General features: G+C 25.1%; 3 protein-coding genes across 3 annotated transcripts, besides 2 other annotated features; 2 read left to right on the forward strand and 1 right to left on the reverse strand.

Moving 5' to 3' along the window:
* Positions 1-739: 739 nt before the first annotated feature.
* EHI_178440 (uncharacterized protein) lies at positions 740-8,410 on the reverse strand (the record flags this gene model as incomplete). Its single annotated transcript, XM_647927.2, has 2 exons — positions 740-7,803; positions 7,873-8,410. 2 exons carry the CDS (start codon positions 8,408-8,410, stop codon positions 740-742), a joined length of 7,602 nt encoding a protein of 2,533 aa, XP_653019.2.
* A 445-nt stretch (positions 8,411-8,855) lies between these two features.
* Positions 8,856-10,736, forward strand: EHI_178450 (uncharacterized protein; the record flags this gene model as incomplete). Its single annotated transcript, XM_647926.1, has 1 exon — positions 8,856-10,736. One exon carries the CDS (start codon positions 8,856-8,858, stop codon positions 10,734-10,736), a length of 1,881 nt encoding a protein of 626 aa, XP_653018.1.
* A 139-nt stretch (positions 10,737-10,875) lies between these two features.
* Positions 10,876-11,451, forward strand: EHI_178460 (uncharacterized protein; the record flags this gene model as incomplete). Its single annotated transcript, XM_647947.1, has 1 exon — positions 10,876-11,451. One exon carries the CDS (start codon positions 10,876-10,878, stop codon positions 11,449-11,451), a length of 576 nt encoding a protein of 191 aa, XP_653039.1.
* Positions 11,452-11,557: 106 nt separating this feature from the next.
* Positions 11,558-11,774: a repeat region.
* Positions 11,775-13,581: part of a repeat region that runs on past the window's edge.

A 13,581-nucleotide genomic window follows, 5' to 3' on the forward strand; every position in this document is an offset into this window, starting at 1 on the left:
ATCGGAATTATTTGTAGCAATTAATAATGCTCCTGCTTTCTTTAAAATAGCTTTATCTGCTTTAGTGTCTCTTTGTTGAAACAAAAACATTGATATTTTAAATATTGGTTTTTGTTCATCTTCTGCATTAGCTTCATTTTTAAATTCTAATTCTTTAACATGATTAGTATTATATGGTAATAATTCAGTCATAGGAACACTACATCTATAATGCTTTGCTGGTTGTTTCTTTTCAGCATCAGTAAATAAAAAATGAATTTCATGTTCTCCCATTGGAATTTTTCCTATTTCAATCTTATTATTTGGTGTCCCTGGAATAGGATTATCTTTTCTATTTATTTTAATTTTCTTCTTTTCTTTCTCTACTGAAATTACCAACTACTTTGTTATTTCTTCTTGTTTCTTTTATTTCTTATTTCACAAACTGTTGCTTCTCCACTTGTATTTTCTCTAACAAATAAATGCTGTCCTTCAAGAACTATTCTTTAAATCTTTCTTTTTCTTTTCTATTTATTATAAACAAACCTTCTATTCTCAATAAATTCGTTTCTGATCCTCCTTTACTCATTTTTTATTTAATTACCTTTTAATAGTTTGACTTTTTTTCTTTATCCCATTTTTCTATATTTTATTATTTTTTTTACTATTTTTTAATTATTCTTTTGTATATGAACAAAAGATAAGAAGAAATTTTATGATTTTAATATCAAAAAAATAAAAAATAAAAAACAATAAAAAGTCAGTCAATTGAAGGATATTGTAACACTTTTAATGTTCTAAAGAACATATTAATTTCTTCTGTATTTTTTGAAGGTGATTCAATATACGGTTGAATATAATTTTCATAAGTACTTTGCATAATATTAACCATTTGTAATGGACGTTCAAGAGCATTTGCGTTAAGTACTTTTTCTAAAGAAATTCTAATTAATAAACTATTTATTTCATCATTTGGTTTAAGTGAATCTGAATGAGTTTTTGATGTTCCTTGAAGTTCTTTAACACGTTCTTCTAATTCTTCTAATATTGTTATTGCAGGAGAGAATAATCCCATTCTTCTATGATATCTTGCATATTCAATTTGATTTAAAATATCTAATTTTTCAAATTTAAGAACAATAGCATTAATTGAGGGAACAGAATTTTTTTTATTAGCTAAACTTTGAAATGTTTTTTTATGATGATCAATAGCATATTTTCTCACTATATATAAATCTTTAGTATTAGATTCTAGTGTAAATAAAGTAGAATAACTTGACACTTTATCAAAAGTATCTGAAGTATCAGTGACAATACAATAAACATACATAAAATATTGAGTTTCAATAAATTCTCTCAAAATAATTGCTATTTGACATATTTCATTTAATACAGACCATTCATTTAAATCACCCCATTTAATTTTATTTTCAAATGACTCAACTAATTTAAGAAGGTCTTTAGAAAATTCAGCATTAAGTCCAGATCTATCAGCTCTTTCAGGAGTTAATTTATTACATAATAAATGAATATATTGTAAACAATCATCACCATTTATATAGTCTTTTTCTCCTCCCATTTTTCTAAATGAACAAACAGCTAATAGATCATTTACTCTTCTTTTTTCTTCTTTATTTTTACAAATTTTAATTGCAATTTCTCCATATTTTTTTAATGGATCAGTTAAATTTAACATAAGTGCTAAATCAATTTTTAATTCACTTGCAAACCCAATTTCTGGGTCTTTATTTTTTTGCATTTCTATTAAAATATCATTCATAATATTATGAAGTGATTCAGCACGACGTGGGAATTGTTCCATACATTGTTTTAATCTTTCATTTTTGATTAAAGGTGCTAATAAATGATATTTTTCAATAGGATTTTTAATAATAAATGTATATAATTGTGAAAGTAATTCTGGTTTATTATATTTAATAAAATTGTCTCTTAAATATTTGACTGATTTACCATAAATTTTAATAAGACTTGGATCCCATAGTGTTAAATTACCAATATCAATATTATTTTCACAAATAACTTGAATCAAAACATGTTCTCCAAATTCTTTTCTTTCTTTATAAATTCTAGCAATATTATTTTCTGTTTCTTTTTCTTGAATATGAATTAAAGTAGAAATTAATGAAATAAATATATTTTCTGCTAATTTTTGATTTGTTAACACTAACCCACTTAATATATTATCAGGACTTAATTTTCTAATAAAAATACTAACTAACACACCAACCCATTTTTCTGTAAATTGATTATTTGGTACTGATTTTTTTACAATTTCTGATAATAATGATTCAGGTGTTGTTTGAGTTAATTTAGAGACAAACTTGTCTATATATTTACTGTTTGTACTTTCATTTTCCATACCACATGTTCTAATAGTTATATTTTCATCTTCTTTTAACATATATTCTAAAAATTCAACTCTTTGACTTTCTACAACTGGACGTTTGGGTTTAGTAAAATAATTCCCCATATTTTTTAATAAAGACTCTTGTTCAATTCTTCTTCCACTTTTCATCATTGAAATAAATTCATTAACTAATTGACCTTCACCACTAAGCTGTGTTTTTGTTGCAGCTAAAGTTTCAAAAAGATCAGTTCCTAATACCCAAATATAATTGTCTTGCCCTTCTCTATCTACTTGATTCCAAATATCTAATATGTCTTTTAATTTTTCACAAACAGGTTTTTGTGCCATCAATGGTGATTCATTTGCTTCTTTTAATATCTTTTTAAATTCATCCCCCATTTTTGCTTTAAATCCATTTATATAATCAATTTTCTTTTTTATTACATATTCTTTAACACAACTAAAACATCTTTTTGGAATTAATATTTCATTCAATATCTTTTGCATTTCTCCATGTTTTTTTGGATCAGTTAAATAACCACTCACTAATGGAACATATTGTTCTACTTCTTTTTCAGGTTCATTTTGTATCCCATCAAAAACAATTTTAAACCCATCATACAATACTGGTGGAGTTGCTTTGGCAGAAGCAACTAAGAAATCTCTAAGCATTGAAATTTCTCTTGGCCCACTAATTTTTGTTAATTCATCATAAGTTAAAATTGGTTCTTTACTTTCACTTCCCCAAATAGTTAGTATTGATTCAATATTTTCAGATAATCTTTTAATTGCATTTTTTACTTGATTTTGTGATTTGTTTTTTGCTTGTGCTAATGATAATGCTTGTTCTTTAAAATTATTAACAACAACTGTTTTACACAATGGAAATAATGATTCATTATCATTATTTTGTTGAAGACATTGTTTTAAAATATTAACTAATACAGGTGCTTCACTCAACGGTTTTAGTCCTTCTTTTTTTACTCTAAATCTTTCCCAATTAACTATTAATTCACTTAAGTCAATACATTTGATAAGTTCTCTTTTTGTTCCAAAATGTTGAATTGATCTAAGTATTGTTGGAACAAATAATTTACGTTGTTTATAAAACACAAAGAAATATTTAACTGGAAAAGTGAATGGAAGTAAATTTTCTTGATATGGTGAATTAATATGTCTTAAAATAATTTTACAAATATTTTCATGTTCTTGAAGTGAAGATTCAAATAAATGTTGAATTGTTTCAACTTCAATATTTCCAATACTAATAGAATTGAAATAAATTTCATTTATTGGTAATGTTAATAAATCTTCTAAAATTGATTCTAATGAAATTCCACACGTTGGAGTAAATACTAATAATTGTGCATGTAATTTTAAACAAGCATTATGTAATGATGTTGGTGGATTTGACTTTTCTAATACAATATTTCTTAATGAGTCTAATAATTCTGGATAATTTTGAATAATTTCAATAATAACATGTAATTGAGTTCCTTGTACTTCATCAAATAATGTTACATTATTATTATTTGGTATAACTGATAACATTTTTTTTAATTCATCAAGAACATTTCCTGTGAATTCTTTATGATGAACTCTAATTAATGGAACAATAACATATTGAAGTGCATAAACTAATAGTCTCCATTTACCATCTACAGCTTCATTAATTGCTCTCATTGTTAATAATAAATTTTTTACATCATTTGGAAAATTCATAATAAAATAAAGCATTACAAAATGATATTTTTCTTGTTCACCTGTTTGTAATGTTGATAAAACTTGTCTTATTAATTCTGCATCACTTGTTTGATATTTCATAATATGGAGTAATAGTTTAGTATATAATTTAGCATTAACATCATTCATTTTAGATGTTGAATATGAAAGAGAGATAATGGCATTACTCATTTCTTCTGTGAATTGGCGTTGTTTAGAATATTTAACTAAAAATGGTAAAAGAATAATTGGACCTTGTTCTTTTTTCCATAATGAATCACTATTATTTAATAATGGTTGAAACAAATAATCAAATAATTGTAAATCAGGAATTGATGCTAATAATTCAAGTAATGTTTTTGTATTTTTTTCATCACTTAAAATTATAGAAACTGTTTGTTGTGGATCAATATTTAATACTCTTTTTAATGATGGAATAGATGATAATAAATGTTCATATTCTCCCATTTCTTTTAATTCATTTAAAACTGATGAAATTCCTTCGGTTGAATATTTAAATTGAATAAATCCATTTAATTTATTTAAGAAAGAATGAATATTTTTTTTTTTATTCATGTCTTCTTTTAAGCTATCTATTTCAGGAGTTAAACGTTGTATTGTTTTTTCTTTAATTGTTTCATTTGTATGATTTAATAAGAAATCAAATAATTCAACATGTTGACATCCAATATATTTATTTTCATCAATATTTTCAATTAATTTTTCAATAATTTCTTTATCATTTTCTAATGATTTAATACAAACATTACAAAAATATGAAGCAATTTCATTATCTTTACTTTGCATGGATTGAATAACAAATTTATAATAATCTTCTTTATTACAACAACTTTGAAATAATAAATCAACTTTAATAATATATTGTCTTGGTATTTTAACTGAATATAATTGATGTACTTTTTCTTTATATAATGAATTATCTTTATATGTTGGCATTAAGAAATATAATATTTGAATTTGATATTTAATCATTTCATTATAATTTGGATTTTTTGGATCAATATTAAATAATAACAATAAACTTGTTTCTGGATGACCTATATTTGATTTAAAGAATTCAATAATATATTTTATTCCATGTGGACTATTTGATTGAACAACTGTTGAAAATAAATCATGTAACCATCTTGGTAAAGAGTCATCAATTGTTTGAATAATAGAGTCTAATGATGTTGGACTTAATAATACATCTAATATTCTTGTAATAGTTCCATTATGATATTCTCGTTGAGTAACATCAAATAAATAACGTACAGTTATATGACTATCAATAGATAACCAATCATTATATTTTAATGAATATTTATGAATAAATTCTAATGCGTGAAGGTCAAAACCAAGAGTTTGTTCATGTCTTGAAATTAATGAAATTAAATAAGAAATAGATTCTCTATTATTTTCTATTCCTCCATTTTCTGAAATCATTTGAATAAAATCATTACAAACAATAGTAAACGCCTCTTCATTTTTTCCAGCAATTTCAAAATAATGAATAAACCCTTCTACATACTTCATCATATCATATTTAATTATATCTCTAATTTCTTTTAAATGAATTCCATTAAGTTTTTCTTCGTAACTTTGTTTTTCTAAAGTAATGAAATACATTGATAATAAATATGGATGACATTGTTGTTTAATAGCTTGTTTTAGAATAGGATACATTCCACATATTTTTTCTGGTTCTTTTTCTAATTTATTAATATAATCTTCATAATAAGGTTCTAAGTCAAATGTAATTGTTATTTTATCTAATTGAATTGTAAATTGAATTTCTATTGGTTCTTTTTTTGGTGTATCACTTGGTAAAACTTCTAAAGCTGCTAATGAAGATATGAGAGCTGATTTAAAAGGTTCATCAACACAAAAGATTGATTGTTTAGGATTAATATTTTCATGTGTTGGAAAATCAGACAATTGCTTTGGAGGATTAGAAAGAATAGTTGCTAATGTTTTTTTAAGTAAATCAACTGATGGTATATACTTATAAAGTAATGAAGGTGGACATACAGTACAAACAACTGATAAATATCTATAAGCAGCTGAACGTAAACTTTCTGGAGCTTTTTTAAGACAAATAATAGAAGAAGCAATTGGAAGTGAAATAAACATAAAAGAAACTAACTTATCTGCAGGTAAAGGTAAACGTAAACAAGACTCAGCAATTTTTAATAATGGAGATGGTAAATGAATTAATTCATTTAAATCAGTTAATGAAGAAATATATTCAGATAAATAAAAGAATGGAACTTCACAATTTGGATTATTCATATAAATTTTTGTAAAAAGTTCTGCATTTTTTTCATTTAATGAAGAAACAATTTCTAAAGAATATAAAGAATATAAACCATCTAAAATAATAACGTATGGCTCAACTTCTATTTGATCATCAATAGTAAGATATTGACCAATTTTTTTAAAACATTTTCCAACAATAAAAATAAATGTTTGTTGATATTCAGCAATAGAGAAATTAGAAATAGTATTTTGTTCTTTAAATAATGGGTCAATATATGACTTAATTTTATAACACACTTTTTTAAAAAGAATTGCAATATCTTCAATATTTTTTCCTTTTTCAATATATTCATAAAATGTTGTAAATGTTTCTTCTGTAACATATTTATCAAAAAATAATAAGAAGTCATCATATATTGATAATATTTTATTTGTTTCATTTGAATTAATTTCAAATGCACGTTTTAATAAATATCTAACACTTTTTTTAACAATATAAATTTGTTTAATACTATCAGGTTTATTATTTGATTGAATTTTTGATAATATTCTTTTCATTGTATCAGTTAATGAAGGAATATTAAGTCCTAATTTATTATATGTTTGTTTTTCATCATCACTATTACACATAATTGTATAATGAACACATTGTTTAAAAAATTCATATATTAATTGATCCATTAAACCATCTTCATTTTGAAATGTCTCTGTTACAGTGAGTAACATATCAACCATTGGTTTTAAAAATTCAAATGCATTTTCAATAATTCTTGGAGTATTTCTCGATGTTGTATTCCAAAAGAAATGTTTAATATTTTCTGAAGGATTAGGAAGGAATATAATAAGTTTAGTAATTACAGTAAAATGTCTCATTAATAATGTGAATTGTTTAATTGTAAAAGCTGATTGTCTTTTAACCTCTGATGAAACATTTTTATTAGGACAAATATTATCAAATACTTGTTTAATAAATTTAATTGCATGAATCATATTATGAATACCTAGTCTGTGTGATGTTATTATTCTCCATGAAATATTAAATAAATTAATAATTGCACTTGTTGTGAGTGCTTTTGGATATGACTTAGCAACCATTTCCAATACTTTATTAAATACAACTAATAATCTTGAATTAGGTTGAATGTCAATATTTTTTAACGACTCTTCTGCTTTTTCTAATATTGAACCAATTTCAATTAGTGTATTTACTCCATCTTGAAATAAATCTCTTGGAAGAGTAAATGAATCATTTGCTAAACAAAGAAATCTTTGATGAACAGTTCTAACCATTTCTGAACGACTTTCATTTTTTGAATTTGCTCTAATATAAATCAATGCAAATTTACAAAATGCTTGATATAATTGAATTAGAACTTTAAAATTATTAGTTGAAAGAGGAGGAAGAGGATTTTTAAAAACTAATACAGTTGATTCAATAACATCAGAAAATGTTTGTAATAAAGAAGGATTTTGATCTACAATAGTACAAATAAGTTTTGATATTTCAAATAATACATCTGCTTTATATGGGTATAAAACCATACGATAAAATGTTTCTTGATTTGGAATATTATTAATTTCTTTACCAACATAATTATTTAATTTATTAATAATAAGTGTTGTTAATGTTTTTTCAATATCTAATTTTTTAGTTTCTTCTGGAAAAAGTGATACAATTTCATTAATAAGTGAAACAGTTACTAATTCTACTCTTTCTTTTCCACATTCAAACATATGAGTTGCGATTGTTATAATTTTATCTAATCTATCTTTAGATAATATTTTATATAAAAAATTAAATAACTTTTCTACACAATTATTTCTCCAATGTTGATCTTTTAATGGACATTCTTCAAAAAATAAAATTCCATTAAAAATATATGGATAAATAGATTTGGCAAATTCGGCTGGTATCTCATTTTCTGTATAAAACACCATTTCTAATTTATCAATTATTAATGAAACTTTATCCATTTGGATTTCATTCTTTTTTATTTCTTCTGGTGTTTTTCCTGTAAAGTTTTCTTTTGTGATTGTTTCGAGAATTTCACTTTGGAGTTGCCTTAATGACTGTGGAATCATTTCTAATTTTTTTAGTTTTTTTTTATAGAAAAAACACAAAATTATTTATTAAACATAATGTTTTTCATTAAATTTTTATTATTCATTTTTAAAGAACGATAACAATAACTCTTTTTATTATAACGATTTATTCCTCACTGTTTTTTTGTATTTTGTAACTTTTTTTTTGAAATTATCCTTTTTTTAAGTGGAATAAAAGCTAAGCTATAAATTCTTCTAGTACTTTGATCTTCTCTTATATACAACTATTTTCTTTATTATTCTAAGATAATGCCTTAAGTTCTTATACTTCAGTAAAAAGAAAAAATAATTCAAAATAGTTTTGTGTTGATTAAGTCAGTCAAAAGGATATGTCCTGACAAAAAATTAAATCATCAAAAACAAAAAACTTATTTATAAAAATAATTAGAAAAGTTAGATGAACTTAGATTGAATCATATTATCCATGCAAACAACTAAAGATGTAAAAACCCCTAAAGGACTAACAAAAGATAAACAACGAGTCCGTTATAAAGAATACCAATGTACGTATCCTGGATGTAATGAAGGATTAAAAACTAAATATAATTGTATTTCACATATATGGGATATTCATTTAAGATATCTTAATGGCTCAAAAGAATCATTTAAATCAATTGAAAATAAAGAAGAAATTAAAAAATTGTGTATTCCCTTTCTAAAGTATGTCACAAATGCAGAAAGTGAAAGAAAAAGAAGACCATATGACATGGGTGATTTAACTAATGGAGACATTGCAGAACAACAAACAATGATTACACCAACACCTTCAGTTATTCCCCAATTTGTTATTACTAATAAGATTACCCCTCCTCAAAGCATTTCCCCTCAAACGTTAAGTGGTATTTCACCAGATTTTATGATGACAACAAGCCCAAACCAAATATCTAAAACTAATTCAAATTCTCAACAAAATTCAAGTTCAATGGAAACAAATAGAACAATGACTATGTATACTACAAACCCAATTGGAACAGATGAAATCAATTATATTTTAACACCTGAAATGCAACAACAAATTCAAACTGCACAAACAATTAATGCAAATATCTGTCAAACAACTCAAATTCCACAACAAATTAGTTTAAGTCCTATTGCTTATCAATTATTAACAAATAATGAAGAATTTATTAGAGTTTATATGATTAATCAAAATATTAAACGTCTTCATGTTGCTGGGGAAGTATTTGCTGAAAATGGATTTTTACAACGTTCAGATAGAAGAAGTAAAAAAGATATTAAGAAAATTTCTGATGCACTTAATACTATATTAATGATTACTGGTAAATCATATAAATACTTGAATGATGACAAAACTCGATTTGGCTTTATTGCACAAGAATTAAAAGAAGTCATTCCTGAGGCTGTTAGGGAAGATGAAGATGGTTCACTATCTATTGACCCATTAGCTTTATTACCATTTATTGTTGAGTCATTAAAACAACTCTCATTTCAATTAAACAATCTTGAACATAAAACAGCAAAAAGTAAACAATTTTGTTACAATGTTAACCAGACTTTAGATATTATTAATCAGGTAAAAAACAAAGAAGAGAGAAATATCTCCTTAGGTCCAACTGAATTTGTATTTCCAATAGCAATATTCTTTACTATTATTTCAGGCATTTTATCGTTTGATGGAAGGTTCCCATTTATATGGACATATTCTACATTAGTAGCATCTTGTTATTGGATTTCAAAGAAATTATGTTCAAATGGAAAGTGGGATAATATTTCAATTAGTCTTAATTTTGGATTAATAAACCTTGGACTAGTGTCTGTAGCAATAACTTTTCTTATGGGTTCTGCACTTCAAATATTCCTTGGGATATATATTTGTGTAATGTTATTTGTTTGGGGTGGAAGTCAAAATATTAAAGCTTCATTTGTGAATTTCTTTATTGTATCATTTGCACTTTCATGTATTGCATGTTGGATTGTATTTATTTTCCAACCAACATTTAAACCAACAGTATCTACATTAATGCAAAGAAATCCAGACTTTCCTGACTATGTTCAATTTACAGACCCTAAACAAGTTCAATTCCAACTAACATCAGAAGTTCCTTGGAATTGTCTTGACCCTCATCTAGTTGCTAAAGGAAAAAGAATGCAATTTAAACGAGGGGATACTCCTTTGATTACTTATGCTGAAAATGCTGAAGAAGCAAGGGGGGATAAAGTTCAAGTTAAACTTTCATGTTCATCAATAGAGTATCAATGTGATGAATTTAACGTTGCACAAGATCACCAAAATGTATGTTTATTTGTAGAAGACAATGACCAAAACGAATCAACAATGAATTAAATAAATATGTATTTCAAGTCATTAATTTCCATTATTTTCTATTGTTAAATAAAATAGTTTTAATTTTATAATAAGTCATAAAAAAGATATATAAAAACCCTTGAAATGAAACTTAAAAAATATATATCAATTTTAGGTTATGGAATCATTTGTTGTAACTAAAACAGGACATCATATGGATATTCCTGATGGTTCATATGTTAAATTATTAAATTTTGCATATAAAGGAAATAAACCATCAAGTGTTGTTTTAAAAGTTTATAATGAAAAAGAAGAAGAATTACGAGCTATCTTATGTACACTTACTCCAGAACATCCTCAATACTTTGCTGAGATTATTGTAGCAGGCCCATCTGCTGATTTTGAATTAATTGGAGATGATGAAATTACTGTTTATATGGATATTGATTTTGATGATATAACAAAGTTTGAGGATGATGATGATATGACATTTGATGACATGGAGGATGACGAAGAAGAGGAAGAGTCTCCTAAGAAAGAAGTTATTAAAAAAGAGGAAAAGAAACCTCAACCACCTAAACAAGAAAAAAAACCTCAACCACCTAAACAAGAAAAAAAACCTCAACAACCACAAAAGAAGGAAAGTAAGCAACAACAACCACAAAAGAAGGAAAGTAAGCAACAACAACCACAAAAAAAACAATTCCAAGAAAATAAAAAGAAGAATAAAAACCATGGAAAAAAACAACACTAAACCTGAATGAAAAATGACTCATTTTTTGTTAAATTTTTTTTGTTATAGTTATCTGAAGAAGTATCAAATTTAAAAAAATTTTTATAAAAGTCAAAAATAAATAAATAAAGCAATTAATTAAGTATTAATAGAAATACTTCTATTCTTCCTGGATTAGGGGAGACTAATAACAATGAGTCTTCTTCAATCAGCTCTACGGAGTATGTTTGGTTATGATAAAATCAATATTCCATGACATCCATCATGTTTTTTATGACAAGGTTTTTAATTTCTTTCTCGATGTCAATGTCAATTTTTAATATTTTAATTAATTTGATACTTTCAGATCCTTTTCCAATTCAGGATATACAACAAATTTTATTGCCATTGTTATGGAGTAACGCCTTGACTTCTTGTAAAGAAAAGCAAACAAGACATAGAAATACAAGGTTAAATGCCAATAACAACAATAAAAGATATTAAGATTATAATAAAAGATATCACAATTATGATAAAAGAAATACCAAGAGAAAAATGATTAAAAACAACAAAGACAAAGAAGAACGAATAAAAAACATGATAAATACTGGAATAATAATGAATATACAAACAATAGACATATATGGTTAACAATAAAAGATATACATGAAAGAATAAAAGGAATAACAAGTAAATGGGAAAAGGGAGAATATTCAGAAATACTTAAAAAATACGAAGGTAAAAGAAAAAGATGATATGATATTCTTCAAGAAGTATATGCAATTAGAAAGAAATGCAAGAAGAATTTAAGGAAAGAACAAAAGGATGGGAAGAAGACATCCAAGCAATCGAAACAGAAATGAAAAGTAGAAACCCAATCAAAGAATTACAAAAAAAAAGATGTAAAATGGCTAAAATAATAAATGAAACAGAAAAAGAAAGAAAAACACAAGAAGAAACAAAGAATGAAGATGAAAATTATAAAGAAAAAGAAGAAATTAAAATACTTCAAAAGCAGATTAAAAGAATAGAAGAAGAAATTAAAGAATATAGTATGAAAAGAAAGGAAGAAGAACAAGCCATCTCAGATGAAATGATGGAAAAAGCAAAAGAAATAGTTAGGAAAGAATTTGAGAAAGAGATAGAAATTATGAAAAAAGAAATTAAGAAAGTTCAAACGAATTATAATGAAATGAAGAAAGAAAATGAAAAACTAACAGAAGAAAATATAAAATTACAAGGAAAAATAAATGAGATAGAAGGAAAATCATGGAAATGAATAACAAAGAAGAAACCATTCGAAGTCTAAAATCCACTAAAGGGAAGTTACAGAAGGAAAAGGATGAATAAAAAGGAGAAAGCTGAAGAGCTGAAGAAAAAAGGAGAATTACTGGAGAAGAAGAATAGTGTGTTAGAGGAACAAGCAGAAGTACTAGAGAAGAAAGTTGAGGAGCTGAAGAGTAAGTTAAGAGATAAAGAAAAACAAATCTCTGAAATTCAACAAGCAGCAATAATAAGTCATGAGATTACAGAAAGAACAAGAGAAGAATTAGACAACACACAAAAAGAAAATGAAACACAAAAACAAATAATATCAAAACAACAAGATGATATTGAAAATTTTATCTCACAGAAGGAATTAGAGAAGAAGAAAACGATGACACTTGTGATAAATACACAACCAATATTGAGGAAAGCATCATCAGGAACAATGGAGATGAACGAAACTACTCCTATGAAAAAGACAGTAGTGGAAATCGAAGAGAAAAGCAAAGCACTGATTGTCAAAAAACAAGAGATGATAATCAGACAAGAAATACAACAAAAGAAAGAAATAGAATTTTAATTGAAGTGTTGTATTGTTTTGCAATTAATTGGTTAAACAAGAAATTATATAAGAAATTAAGATGGGAACAAATAGAAAGTATAATAAAAATGATAAATATCAATGTCAATAATGAAAATGAATATATTAAATATATTAAAATATCACATAAAATAAAAGAAAGCACTAAACAATACATTAAAATGAAAGTAAATGATATAATAGAAGGAAGAGTAGAGTGTGATTCAATAATAAAAAACATCATATTAAAGAATAACTCTACAGAAATTGATGAAGAATACCTTAACACTCTCATCAATAAAATAAAAGAAATGAAAGTAGAAAAA

The sequence above is a fragment of the Entamoeba histolytica genome, genomic scaffold (assembly GCF_000208925.1).
Source record: "Entamoeba histolytica HM-1:IMSS scf_1104750518997 genomic scaffold, whole genome shotgun sequence".
Taxonomy (NCBI): domain Eukaryota; phylum Evosea; order Mastigamoebida; family Endamoebidae; genus Entamoeba; species Entamoeba histolytica.